General features: G+C 42.9%; 1 protein-coding gene across 2 annotated transcripts in view; it reads right to left on the minus strand.

Moving 5' to 3' along the window:
- GFOD2 (glucose-fructose oxidoreductase domain containing 2) overlaps positions 1–15,372 on the minus strand; it is a 31,037-nt gene that overhangs the window by 4,638 nt on the left and 11,027 nt on the right. Inside the window, exon 2 of one of the 2 annotated variants that reach the window (XM_033128870.1) lies at positions 5,668–6,013. The exons of the other annotated variant lie outside the window; for it this stretch is intronic. Within the exon in view, the coding sequence (XP_032984761.1) occupies positions 5,668–5,926 (259 nt within the window). The 5' untranslated portion in view covers positions 5,927–6,013. The remainder of the gene's footprint in view (positions 1–5,667; positions 6,014–15,372) is intronic. 2 annotated transcript variants of the gene reach the window in all.

Raw genomic sequence — 15,372 nt, forward strand, 5'->3', positions numbered from 1 at the left:
CCTTGCAGGGTAGAAGACTAAGTCAAACGAGGTGCATATATAAAATGCCCGGCAGCACAGTTCTGCCAGTGGTACATTTCATTACCACCACCATGGGAGAGACCCAGCAGATATCCTAAATACGGAAAAAAAGGGCCCACTGTGACTTAGATTTTAAGACTCACATAGAAGCTACATTTTCTAGGTCAATAATTTCGATGTTCAGTATTTTGAAAATTTGGTTTTTAGAAAAGAAATTTAAAAACTCAATATGAACCTAGATGAGTTTTCTTGTTATATGTACTGTTTATCAGGCTCAGCCCTTTGGAAGCTCACATCCTGAAACAGGAGATAATTTGGTGTCTTTGGCTAATCCTTCCAAGCTCCCCTTACTTCCTATCCCCCTCTCCTGCCACCCTGATCCTCGAGAGCCCCACAGAGCATGTGCCATTTGCACATATGGGATTCTCAGGCATGAACTCCCAGCATTATGAGTACCAATTGCTGTAGCTTCCTCTGGTGGAATATACGGAGATCAGTAGCCTATGACATAATTCAATCTCTTCCCTTGAAAAAACTCTTGAATCTCCCACTCTTCTTTAAATAATAACAAAATCTACAACAGGTGCATGGCTAGCCAAGTATCACATGTCCAGGGAGCCAAAGCAAGGGGAAAGATCCTTGCACTGGGGCCTGGCAGGAGGGGGCCCTGCAGGGAGTGGAGCCTGTTTGCTATCACCGTCTGCTCTTGGAAGGTCTCCAATGCTTCCCCACACTTGTGGGATTTTAGGATTAGGGACAGGAGAATCACAGTATTGGGTGAGAATGTGGGCATTTGGCTGCAGAACATACATGGCTGACCAGGAAAGTAATGAGGAACTTAGGTTCTTAGATGCAAACACCCCATCCGAGAGCTGCAGTTCTGGCCAAACCAAAGGCTTCCTGCTGTAACTACTCACTGCAGGGACTGGGGTGGACACTGCAGTGTGGGCTGGGAGGAAGAGGACTTTTGTGGCTGCTGGGAGTTAGGTGGTGATAAAACTAGGTTAAGCAATCTCCATTTCATGCCAGGAGAAGTCAGGGAAGGAGGAGAGACCTCCCTTCTTGAGCCCGAACAGTAAGAGAGCTTTTGAACTTCGGACCCAGCATCGCTATCAGTGTGGGAGCTAAAGGCCATATTGAGTTAAACAGGCTCCGGCCAGGCCAGGCCAGCTACTCGGGGTCTTTACCTTTAGGAAGACTTGTGTTGCCTTAGAAGACATGTTTATTTAAGTTTATCTAGCTTTCCTGCTAGGAAGTCAAAGGAGAGATTAGAGAAGCTGAAAACTGCTTTTTGTCTCCAGGGAATGGGGAAAGCACGGATGCTGAGTGCTTACTAGCTCAGATCTTCTGTGGGGTAAACAAGTTTCAAGCTGCAAGCCTCTCTCCAGCTCATACTCCCCAGACTACTTAGGTGTGAAGTGCCTTTGAGCACCAGAGGCCCAGACAAGCTGCCTCTTTGTTCCACAGGTTCACAGCTCTGGGACCACGACACCCGTTTCCCTACCTAGAGGCATGAGACTGGATAAATGATTTCAAACAGCAGGGTAGAGAAGCAGCCCAGGAAAAGCACCACTTTTCTGTTTTACAAAACTCAGGGAATATATATCTATTTAAACAAAAAGGATTTTGCTACTAGAAAAATAAGTTTGAAAGTATCAGACTGAGTCACTCTTGCTCACAGTCCACTGTCCTGGGTCACAGGCCCATGTTGGCTCCCTGGATCACACCAGCAGACTAGGCTTGCATGGGTAGAATTTGTGAATGCCTATATTCATCCAGTATGCCAGGCCCTGTGCCAAGCTCTGGGGATATAACATGGGGCATCATCTCTACCTTCAGACAACTTACATTTAGTGGGAGAGATAACCATGAATCAAATTATCGTATAAATACATGCAGAACCGCACCTGTGATAAATGCAATGCAGATGATATAAATGGTCATATGAGAGGATACAGCAGAGGCCTGATCTGGACGGGGGTCAGGGACAGCATCCCAAGGGACTGGAGTTCTTGGGATTAAATTATCTGGGTCAGGCTGCTTAAGGAATGATCTCTTGTTATCTCAAGAGCCCACGGGGAAAAGGTTGGCAAACTCAAGTGTTTTTCTAACAAAGCACATAAGTGCCAAGAACTGGGCAGAAAAACGTACCTTTTTGTGACAGATTTAAGAAAGCATTCAACTGTGGCAAGGACATTAGGGCACTTTGCACATTAAAATACATATTTTTCTGAACCACTTCTGAGCTGAGAAATAAAACATATTAGGATTCCTCCCTCTCCTTTCAGGAATTAATGGGAAATCTTTAAGGATGAAGAAAATGAAGGGGGGGAAAGAAAGTCAAACAAAGGCTGAAAATAAGATGTCACAGAAAGAGTTGTGATATGAAAAGCACACCTTTGGAGGATAAGTCCGAGAATTAATTTTAGGAAAAACTAATAAAAATGAGGACAAGAAATAATCTTTATGGCCTCAAAAGTGAAGTAAAAATATAATGATCCAACAAGCAGAGGAAAATGCAATTTTGTCTATAGCATTACGGACTCAGTGAGAAGCAACCTTAATGTTCCTGAGCCTCAGTTTCTGTAACTGAAAATGAAGGCACTGGATTAGGTCAGTGAGTCTCCATCTTAGTGCACATCAGAATTACCTGGAAGGCCTGTTCAAACACAGATGGTTACGTAGGTCTTACCCCGAGATTTAAAAGGTCTGGGAGGAGGCCTAAGAATCTGGATTTATGACAAGTTCCCAGGTGATGCTGATGCTATTGGTTCAGGGACCACATTCTTAAGAACCACTCGTCTAGACACAGCCCCAGCAGGCTTGACATTCCTCTGATTTTATGCCCACGAATTCTAGAAGAAAATACAGTATTATGACTGATATGAAAAGTTTTAGAAGCACCGTTTATGCCATATCCGTCCTTATAGCTGCAAATATGTCTCAGTGCTGTAGGACTCACAATACTCCTTCTCAGTGTCCACAACTCACCTTCGATAACGCTTAGCACAGCACGATGCCAGAGGGGGCCCTTAACTAACCAGAGGCCATAGATGACTGATAAACTTTTCACAGGTTCAAGATTGGAAGAGCTGATCTAGAATTAGAGTACTTCAACAGCTACTGCCCTCATTGTGTTTTTGGTTTTTTTTCCCCCAGCTCTAAAAAACCTGAGGATCTAAAGCTTATATCCTTAAAAAAAAACAAAGGGCACAGCCCCAATAACAGGAAAAAACACCTATGTGGGAAAAACGTAGAAAAATATACTCTCTGATATAATTGTACACTTGAAACCTATATAATTTTACTAACCCATGTCATCCCAATAAATTTAACAAAAATTTAAAAAAGGAAAAAATATACTTTCATGCATATATAAAGAGATTCATACATGGGAATACATAGTTAGGTGGAATGGCAGGGAGGTCTTTTGGGATACTGACTCAGGACTTTCAAATACCTTGTACAGGAAAGCCTGGCTTTCCCGTGTAATGTTACACCAGTGTCTTTCTTGGTCAGGACTTGGAGGCAGTCGTATATCATGCTGGAAAGGCTAAATAACATCCATAGTTCACCCCCATTTCACAGGGGCCTAGAGAAGTTCAGAAATAGGACCAGAAGTGCGGTCTGATGGCAAGGTCAGTTTGGTGTTCTGCATACAGCAATTCGTACACTTATATCCAGTTCTCTGGGAAAACTGGAGTTCTCATGGCTTCTCCCATATATGTTAAAGTCAAGTCAGAATTCTCACTAAAAAAAAACGGAAAGTACACAGGGAGAGAACTTCACGGTCATGACAGTCTCAGTGACTCCTTTGGGGCCTGAACGGGCAGTGCCTGATGATGGCAGGTCTAGCTGACACGGGCTCTCCTAGCTCTACCAACTCCTGGGATCATATACGTCCAAGGACCCTCATTCTCACCCTCCTCCTCCTGACAACAGAGATGTGGAGAGAAGGCTGATGGCCCTGCTCTGCTTCACCAAGGGCTGGGACATGGGCTCTCAGAAGCCTCTGCCTCTCTCTGTCCATATTAAATGGCCCTAAGTCCAGCATCTTCCCATACCAGGAACCTGAAAACAGCAGGCTTGTGGCCAAAGAATCCTGGGGTTTCCTCTTCCTACACAGCCTAGAAATGGTTTTTGTGAGGACCCTACATTCAGGAAGATTGAAAGCCTCTAGAACTCTGCTTCTTGACATACCTGGCCTCACCAATATGGATTCATGTCACAAGGGATGGCAAAAAGCCAAGCGACCATGGTAGCTTGATTCCCCTTGAACCGTCCCTCTGTTTAAGTGCTGGCTTAGGTCTACCTCTAGACCCACTCTGGGAGCCCTTATCTGCCCTCCCAGGAACCTAGGGCCAATGAACAGCTCCAGTGTCACACATCCTCAGAGCTCTCTGGAAAAGACAAACCACCTTAATTTTTGCCCAAAACTTACATGCCCAAATCAACAACCAACCAGACTCATGTTCTGGCTCACTTCAATGAACACTTATTCTTCCTAACCCATTGGGCCAGAGGTGACAGACACCTTCTTTCTCTCAGAACAAGGAAGGCACAAAGAGCAGAGCTGTGAACCCTCCACCATGGTAGTGGCCAGGAGGCCTGGTGGTCACCCTCACAGCATACCAGACCCTGGGCCCAGAGACCTCCGACTGCATCAGGGGGATACTCGGGTCCTACCAACTTACATAAAACAATTATTCAGTAAATCAATTACATGGTACCTGAATTGTTACTTAAGTCTTTTCTCATTACCTTATAATGTGTGTTTATTTCTAGAATCTTCAGTTGGACTGTGAAATCTGAAGACAGGGAGAGCTGTGATCAACACTGCTTTGTCCAGAATAACATTAGCACACAGGTCGCATTACAAAAAAAAATTGCTGGATGAGTGTTTACTGGTTTGCTTTCCTATTAAATTAGATTCCGGTTTATATAAGACAAAGAGAAGAATTTGTCTACATTTGATAAGAAAGAGAAGCCTAACAGGAACTGTAGGAAAACAGTTCAGCAAGCTAAGCCCAGCCAGGGGCCGGAGGCTGCTAAACCAACTGCTTCCCGAGGGACCAGAGATGTGAGCAGGCCGTCCCGTGGATCCTGCCAGGGAAGCCCAGTGCTGTCAGAGAGCCTTCCTGCCCTCTGGCATACAAGATCTCCAAGTCTGGCAGGAAGGGTGTGTACTCAAACTAGTGCAGGCCTGACAAAACATGGGAAATGGTAGCCTTGCTACACACCCTCCTCTCCTTTCTGTGGTGATGCATGCCACAGAAATGAAACAACAAACGTGTCAGTCACGACCAGTTTCCCAGTACCCAGGTCTTTGAATGCTGATTCCACAGTAGCCAACACTTCACATTGCCTGAAATGTAATAATCTCTAGCCCCTGTGACAGGCCAATTCTTAAGGCATTTGCTTAATTTTTGCTCGGGGATTTATGAGTACTTACAGGAGTCACTGGACGTCTTCCCCAGTCACTGGAGCATTTCCTCCCACAACTGTAAGACTCCCCCACCTGCGATCCCCCAGGACTGCCCCAGGGGTGAGTGCTGTCCCAGAGGAATAATCCATGCACACTCAAGCCCAAGAAGGACCACCCGGAGGGAGACACAACCTGCCCTTGCTATGGCCTGACCATCGTACCTAGAGCCTTCACAGATATTTGCCGGGTGAGTGGAGGGGGGATATTGATGTACACCAGATCCACGTCTTGATGCAGCAAGACGTCATCGGTCCGGCTGGTGTAGAAGGTGATGTTCATCTCCTCAGCAAGTTGTTTCGCCTCCTCCTCAGTCTTCCCCCAGAGGGCCTCCACGGTGAACCCTTCTGCCCTCAGCAGTGGGACCAGAACGCGGGCAGAGCTGCCGGTCCCAAACACACCTACTCCTGGGAGCATCTTCATGCCAGCTTCTCTGTTCACCAACTCATCTCCTCACAAGAGCCTCCAGCATGAATACGACCATCCCACAATCCTGGTCAAACATGGCTCCTGGAACAGCAAGCAGCACACTGGCTATTAGTTGAGGGCACACTCAGTTGAGGCTACTTTCTGGCTTTCTTGGAAGCAACAAGTTCTCTGCCACAAAAGTACAAATGAAATACTGCTCTGAAATGAAAAGCTGCAGAAGCTTCTCCCATGGAGACTTAACGATATTAGCAATATCCATCTCCCGGAAGGAGGAAAAATGAAAAACGAATAAAGCTGGGTTCAAATCTCTGTTGTCACATGATTTTCTGTGTGACTCTGGTTAACCCATTCTACCTTCAGGGCCTTAACTGTAAAAGTTCATGATTCTATGACACATTATGGAAAGAAAAAGAAGAGTGGGAAACAAAAAACCAGTAAAAGATGAAAAAGAACTGCATAGGTGCCATACAGATTATAATTTAAAAGTTTATGGTAGCCAGTATAAGAAACTGCTCACTAGAAACAAAAAAGACTAAAATTTTTCAACCATCAAATCGGCAAAACAAAAACAAGTTATGTTTAAAGTGGTACTTTTTTGTATAAAGATATTCACGCCAACATTGACTATGGTAGTGAAAAACTGGGAAACAATTTAGGTGTTCAATAAAAGTAATGGGTTTGATAAATAACTGCAGAGCCACTGAAAACCACGAGGTAGAAGGCCCTCACTGATCTGACAGACATCACTACATATTCACTGGAAAAGGGGGAAACAAAACAATATGTGAAGCATGACATCAATTTTGTTTGAAAAAGCATGAAACACATATATACTTAAGAGAATATACAAGGGTATCTATAATATATCTACAAATATATTCCACACATAACAGAAGGCTCTTCACCTGAATACACCTGAGTTTCATAATGATTACTTAGGTTGAAGGGGTTATAGATTTTTGTTTTTTAAACTTTGCCAAATTTTCTACAATGAATGTCTTTTTTTTTTAAAAGAAAATTTATATATCTTGAATATATCTTGAATAAAATCTATATATCTTTGATATATCTTGAATATCTTTGGTGAAATGCATTTATTTCAAAGATAAAGCTTTTTTAAAAAAAATTTTTTTTTATTGGGGAATATTGGGGAACAATGTGTTTCTCCAAGGCCCATCAGCTCCAAGTCATTGTCCCTTAATCTAGTTGTGGAGGGCACGGCTCAGCTCCAAGTCCAGTTGCCATTCTCAATCTTTAGTTGCAAGGGGCGCAGCCCACCATCCCATGTGGGAATTGAACCAGCAACCTTGTGAGAGCTTACGCTCTAACCAACTGAGCCATCAGGCCGCTCAGCGGCAGCTCGTCTTCAATCTAGTTGTGGAGGGCGCAGCTCACTGGCCCATGTGGGAATCAAACCGAAAACCCTGTGGTTAGAGCTCGTGCTCTAACCAACTGAGCCAACCGGCTGCCCTGTCTTACTTATTTTTACTTCTGATTACAAGGGTTATAAAAGTGAAATAAAGAACAAAGCCAAACAAAAGTCTGCTTGGAAACCAAGATGAGATTTAGGTGTGATCAGGGTATCAGGTTTCCCTATATGGCACCCTCTATCCCAGCTAAACCAGTAATACCCATTCTGGCTGTGTATTAAGGTCACTGGTGACCCCAGTCCCACTGAATTAAACTGTGGGGATTAGGCTGTCACCAACATTTTTTTTGTGGTAAAATACACGTGAAACTTACCATCTTAATCCAGAAGTGGAATTGCTGGATCATATGGTAATTCTATTTTTAATTTTTTGAGGAACTGCCATAGTATTTTCCACAGGGTCTATACAATTTTAAATAATATATGTTTTAAACACTTTACAGTCCCGTTGTTTACTGATTATCTTTAAAACAATCTGACTATTTATGATCTCGGTCACTGCAAATCCAATTTTTAAAAAGTTGTACTCAAATGTGTGATTTTGCTGTTCTACTTTTATCCACATAACATTACTTCACTTGCATCTCCTCACAGATGAGCCAATATACGAGGTCAGACAATTAAGTTCGCAAACTCATCCTAGAAAAAGTGCTACACACCTCATTGCTGAATATCACTAGGGTCACCTTCGAAGTACTCCCCTTGGGAAGCTATGCACCAACCCCAGTGCCTACTCCACCTTTCAAAGCAATTTTGGAACTCTTTTTCTGGAATGGCCATCAGAGCTATCATCGTATTACCCTTGATGTCCTGAATGTCATCAAAATGTCTCCCTTTCAATATTTCCTTTATCTTTGCGTAAAGAAAGAAGTCATGGGGTCAGATCTGGTGAGTAGGAAGGGTGTTCCAATTCAGCTATTTGTTTAGTGGCTAAAAACTCCCTCAGAGACAGTGCCGTGTGAGCTGGTGCATTGTCGTGATGCAAGAGCCATGAATTATTGGTGAAAAGTTCAGGTTGTTTTCGTCTAACTTTTTCACGCAGCCTTTTCAGCACTTCCAAATAGTAAACTTGGCTGTTTGTTCAGTTGGTACAAATTCATAATGAATAATCCCTCTGATACCAGAAAAGATTAGCAACATCGTTGCAACACGTTCACAAACTTAACTGTACCACAAACCTCTTAGCTATGTGCAGAGTCACTTTCAAGGGTTATCTCCAAGAGATGAATTTCAAAACACATAGTTAGATAATGCTCTGTGAAATTATTAGTTATAAACCAGTTGGGGGGGACAGTTACTCGAAATGACAACAATGACTTCAGAGTAATTGATGATGAGTATGTTTTTCTTTTTCTTTCTGGGCAATTAAATCTCAGAAAAACTTGTACATGAATGTTCATAGGAGAATTATACATAATATTCAAGAAGTGGAAACAGCCCAAATGTCCATCAACTGAGGAATGGATAAACAAAATGTGGTATATCCATACAATGTAGTATCATTCAGCCACAAAAAGTAATGGAAGTACCCAATACAAGCTACCACATGGATGAACCTTGAAAATATGCCAAGTGAAAGAAGCCAGCACAGAAGGCCATATATTGTGATTCAATTTATACAAAATGTTCAGAATAGGCAAGTCCATAGAAACAGTAAATTAGTGGCAGGTGATGGGAGAGAGAATTGGGAGGTATAGGGGTCCAACTTTATTCTTTTGCATGTGGTTATTCAGTTATTTCAGCATCATTTGTTAAAGAAACTATTCTTTCCCCCAGAATGACCTCGGCCCCTTTGCTCAAAATCAGTTAACCATAAATATATAGGTTTATTTATGGACTCTCAATTTTATTCCATTGATCTATGTTTACTCTCAAGCCAGTACCACCCTATCTTGATTACTTTAGCTTCACAGTAAGTTCTGAAATCGTAGGTGTGAATCTTCCAACTTTGTTAGTTTTCAATATCGTTTTGGCTATTCTGGGTCCCTTTGCATTCTCCTATGAATTTTAGAATCTGGGATTTTGATAGAGATTGCTTTGAATCTGTAGATCAATTTGGGGAACACTGTCATCTTAACAATATTAAATTTTCTGATCCATGAACATAGGATGTCTTTCCATTTATTTAGGTCTTAATTTCTTTCATCAATGTGTTGGAGCTTTCAGAGTATAAGTTATACACTTGTTTTGTTAAAATTATAGACTAAGTATTTTATTTTGTTTGATGCTATTGCAAATGGACAATTTTTTCTTAATTTCATTTTCAGATCCAGCATCTCTTTTGCTTCTACTGTAGATACAAGTGTACTGTGCAAAGTACATGTCTATGTGAGGGGTTGGTTTGCCAGTATAGTCCTCTACAGTGTCCTGTACAGCTAGATCCTACCTGAAGGACACCTGTGCTTTTGTGAAATAAACATGACTTGGGCTGCCTCTAACTCCAGACCCCTGTCAGCTTCCTGCCTTCTCCGGTGTCTGCTCTCTGGGGCTGTGGAGCTTGCTTGCCTCCTGCACTTTATCATTGGGTTTTATCATAACCATCTTTCTTTCTTTCTGGTGGTGAATAATGTCTGTGGCCTCTCAGCCACCCCTTTCCTCTTTGCTGATAATGCTCCTGCGCTTACAGGCTTCCTTTCTAATTAAGAAACAGGTCAGTCACATAGTATCTTCTATAATTTTCATGTCTTGGACTCCCTTCAGCTATTTTGGTCACTTTCTGCATTTATAGGTTCTTTTAGGTTACTTACAGGTCATGGATATGCTGAGAACTGAAGAGCATCAAATCTGTTGCTTTGGCTAGAGCATATTTGTATATGCTCTAGATAAGTAAGATTCTGCTTACATTTTGCGGGTCATTAATTACCAACAGCTATAAAGGCCAGGGGAATGAGACACAGCCACAAACAAGGATGTCCACATCCTCTAAATTCGTGCCCAGGGAGCACTTCCTCCTCTCTAGCACCTCATTCCTTCATGCTCTAGTGAATTTGGGTGTATGTTTGCATTAGTGGCTTAAACAACAAAATGGATTAGAAGAAATTTTAATAACCTGTGTTTTACTGACACTGACTCAAAGAGCAGCTTCATCAGCACCTATAAAGGGGGCATCAGCTGCCCTCTGAGGATGCCAGATGGCATGAAGCTAGGCAGGCTTGATGACTAGGTACTTCCGGCTCAAGCAGGCAGAGCTGGTTTTCCTCATTTATTTCACTGACTACTATTTCTCACCCCTAACATTCCCTACTGCATGGCCCTAATATTCTCGTGCACACCTCTCACATGCCTCCAAAGATCTCCATAAGCCCAGGCCCAGCTCACACGTCTTCCAATCACATGCTGGTCAATAATAAAGTGCCTTGACAGGACTGACTACACACCCTTTGACGAGGCTACCACTTATGGGGAAGGCAGCAGAGGTTAGAGGCATGGGATCTGCAGCCAGCCTGGCGTGGGCTCAAATCCACCCCTTACCAGCCAGACATGTCAGGTATGTTTCTTAATCATTCTGTGCCTGTCTATCTTGATTTGTAAAATGGCAATAATTCTACCTACCTCACAGGGGAGTTAAGAATTAAAAGTGTTAATAATTTGTAAAGTATTTATAACAGGGTCTGGGCCCCAGTAAGTCACTACATAGGTCTTTTAAAAAAAAGATTATGTATGACTGACTCAGATGTCTCCTCTTCAAAAGCTGTAGAGGAATATGAAGATAATGTTCAGAGCTAATGTACAGTGAGTGCAATAGGCCAGGCAGTGTTTAGTGTAATATACAGTACATCTCTTTAAGTCTGTACAATCCTGTGGTACAGATGAGAAAACAGAAGCTCCGTGAGGCTAGGTAACTTTTCTAGGGTTCCACAGCTGACTGTGTGGATGAAAAGGGGTTCTACCGAAAGTAACTTCACAGGGTGATCTGATCATAACACCCTAACTGGGCAGGTTATGGTGGGTAGTCACGCCCCAGGCATATTAACTTATTTTGCAAAAGATTTATCTTTACCTTAAGCAAGCGCCCTATTTTATCTGTGCATCTAGGTTAACACACCTTTAAAACACCTCTTTTTCAAAGTAACCACCTTCACCTCCCCCCACCCCAAATTCCAAATACATAAAAGAGCTGCAAACTGCCATTCTCCAAAACATTTTTCTAGTGTGTTAAGAACTTGCTTCCAGGTGTATCCTGTTTGGCTCAAATAAATTTTTATAAAAATTCTCTATAGGTCTGGGCATTCTTACCTCGACAGCTGTGTATGACAGACCTGCAACAACTAGCTGTGAAACCTTAGGCAGGTAACTTAGTTTTCTGAATCTTTGTAAAAACAGAGCCTTGTACAAAGGTCGGACAATTAAGTTCGCGAACTCATCCTAGAAAAAGTGCTGCGTACCTTAGTGATGAATATCATTACGGTCACCTTCAAAGTACTCCCCTTGGAAAGCAGTGCACTGACACCAGCGCCTAGTCCACCCTTCTCCTTTTTTTTTTCTTAAGATTTTATTGGGGAAGGGGAACAGTGTGTACTTCCAGGACTTTTTTTTCTAAATCAAGTTGTTGTCCTTTCAATCTTAGTTGTGGAGGGCGCAGCTCAGCTCCAGGTCCAGTTGCCGTTGGTGGTTGCAGGGGGCACAGCCCACCATCCCTTGCGGGAGTCGAACTGGCAGCCTTGTGGTTGAGAGGACGTGCTCCAACCAACTGAGTCATCCGGGAGCTCAGTGGCAGCTCAGCTCAAGGTGCTGTGTTCAATCTTAGTTGCAGGGGGCGCTGCCCACCATCCCTTGCGGGACTCGAGGAATTGAACTGGCAAACTTGTGGTCGAGAGCCCACTGGCCCATGTGGGAATCGAACTGGCAGCCTTCGGAGTTAGGAGCATGGAGCTCTAACCACCTGAGCCATCGGGCTGGCCCCTAGTCCACCCTTCAAAGCAATTTTGGAACTCTTTTTCTGGCATGGCCATCAGAGCTGTCATCATGTTACCCTTGATGTCCTGAATGTCATCAAAATGTCTTCTTTTCCATATTTCCTTTATCTTCAGGTAAAGAAAGAAGTCACTGAGGGCCAGATCAGGTGACTAGGGAGGGTGTTCCAATACAGTTATTTGTTTACTGGCTACAAACTCCCTCACAGACAGTGCCGTGTGAGCTGGTGCATTGTTGTGATGCAAGAGCCATGAATAGTTGGCGAAAAGTTCAGGTCTTCTAACTTTTTCATGCAGCCTTTTCAGCACTTCCAAATAGTAAACTTGGTTAACTGTTTGTCCAGTTGGCACAAATTCATAATGAGTAATCCCTCTGATATCAAAAAAGGTTAGCAACATCGTTGCAACCAGTTTGTGAACTTAATTGTCAGACCTCGTGTGTGTGGAACAACTCTTCTCGCATAATTAATGATGAGTTTAAGCCGGAGGAGTTCCTTCTGCTGTTTGGCTTGGCAACAGCTGGCTTCAGCTCCACCACACAAACCAGTATTGTTATGCTCATACCTCAATCCTTTACTGGGGGCCTAATAGGGAAGTTTGGGAGATAAAAAGATGAAAAGACATAGTTCTAATCTGGGGAGCAAGAAGTCAGAAGAAAGGGAGTAGGAGCCAGAGCTGGTGGCAACAAGTGATAATCGAAGGGGCGTGGAATTTGACAGATGGGTGTACTCTGTACTCTTGCTCTGCCCCACCAATCCCCTCTCTTCCCGGCTCTGTCTGCTCAGAAGTCAGAAGGCCAGTCTCTAAGGACTAAATCACCCGGGCTCCAGGCCCTCTGGCTACCATTTGGATCCAGTCCATGGGAAGCACCAGGAAGAGATCAAAGAGCAGGAAGAAAAGTCAAGGTATTTATTCTCTGTCTCCCGACCAGGATGTAGTTCTGACAGGGGATGTGTTCCTTGACCAAGGTCACCATCACAGCACCCCTCCCTTCCCCCGTTGCACCTGGGGTGGTAACATTACCAGCTGTAGCCACTCCCTGGGTGATCCACCAGCACCATTCCTCTTGGGTTTCCTTTACAGCTCACACCACTGTAAATAATCCCTTCATTAAAGGTTTTTCAATTACCCTTTCAATGTGCTGGCTGTTTCCTGCCTGGACTTTAATATGAGAACCACTGAATTTTTTTTTATTCGATGTAGGTGGAATAGAGTTTAGAAGACACTAAACAGAGAACCAGTCAGGATATTAAGTACCATGTTTCCCCGGAAATAAGACCTAACTGAAAAATAAGCCCTAGCATGATTTTTCAGGATGACATCCCCTGAATATAAGCCCTAATGCGTCTTTTGGAGCAAAAATTAATATAAGACCTGGTCTTATTTCTGGGGAAACACGGTAAGAGATAAGGAGACTCTGTTGGAGGGAACGAAACAGAGCAGACGGCTATCAACAGGATTTGGGATTATGAGGGGAGAGGGAAGAACCAAAAATGACACTGAACCTATAGACCAACATCCCTCATGAACATAGGCACAAAATCCTCTACAAAATACTAGCAAACTAAATAAAGCAATGTGTTCAAAGGACATGACCAAGAGGTTTTAATCCCAGGAATGTAAGGCTAGTTCAACATTCTAAAATCAATTACTATAATTCATCATATCAAGTAATTAGTTATTAGGTTGAATTAAAAATGCAAATTAAAACCTATTTATTATAACTACACACCTATTAGAATGTCAAAAATTCAGAAATTTAGAAAATCTGATGATCAAATACTGGCAAGGATATAAAGCAACTGTTCATTTTTGGTGAAAATGAAAAACGGTACAGCCACTTTGGAAAACAGTTTGTTATCTTATAAAGTTAAATATACACTTATCATATAACCTAGCAGTCCCACTTCTAGGTATTTACCAAGAGAAATGAAAATTTATGTTCACACAGAAACCTCTATGTAAATGTCTACTTTCTAATATCTAATGTTGGCTTTATTCATAATTGTGAAAACTTGGAACCAACACAAATGTCCTTCAACTGGTGAATGGATAAACAGTAGTGTATCAACGGCAATGGAATACTACTCAGCAATAAAAAGACCTATCAATGCACATAATGACATGGACGCTCAAATGCATTATGCTAACTGAAAGACGCCAGACTTAAAAGGCTCCACACTGTGTGATTCCATTTACAGGACATAATTAAAAAGGCAAACTATACGGACAGAAAAGAGATCAGTGGATGCCAAGGTTTGGGAATGGGGGCATGATTCGACTACAAAGGGCCAGAAGGGGATTTGTGGGTGGTGGGGGTGAAGAACTATTCTATACCTTGACTACGGTGGTTACATGACTTCATGCACTTGTCAAAACTCATAGAACTGTACATTAAAAAGGGTAAATTTTACTAGCATGGAAATTATATCTCAGTAAATGTGACTGGGAAGCTATAGTGTCATGAAGAGAAATGGGGAACCCAAAAGGCTTGACTGTTGAGATGACAGGGGAAGCTGGGATTGGTGGATTCTGCTCTTCCCAGACTGGATGAATATCATCTCACCTTCTGCATGTCTAGTCCATGGAGCTACAACTTCTGCAAAATCACAGAGACCAACTTCCCACCACAGAGGTAAGCCAAAGCCAAGGTGACACCCGTTTTTGTAGGTCAAGTTTTACCAGCACACGTCACCCATTCCGTTACCTATGGCTGCTTTCGTGCTATGACAGCAGTGTAACAGAGACCCCGTAGCCCAGAAAGCCTAAAGTATTTACCATCTGGTCCCGTAAAGAAAAGGTTTGCTGACCCCTGCCCATCTCATGGGTTATAAGGCGCCAAGTGACAGAGTATAGTCATGAAGGTAGCCAGGATTGTGATAAAAAGAACACCTTCCCTCCGTGTGTGTGTGTGTGGAGTCGCATTTCTGGAATTCTGGTGTTAGTGTATAACCTCAGAGAGGTCATTCCTTCACTGGACAGCTCAAGCAGGGGTCTGACCCCGGGCAGGGGTCTGACCCCGGGCAGAAGGTGCCTATGAATCCTTTCCTACCAACAGTCCCTTTATAATGTTGGGGATACAATGCTGCAGATATTGG

Source organism: Rhinolophus ferrumequinum, chromosome 15, assembly GCF_004115265.2.
Source record: "Rhinolophus ferrumequinum isolate MPI-CBG mRhiFer1 chromosome 15, mRhiFer1_v1.p, whole genome shotgun sequence".
Lineage (NCBI taxonomy): Eukaryota > Metazoa > Chordata > Mammalia > Chiroptera > Rhinolophidae > Rhinolophus > Rhinolophus ferrumequinum.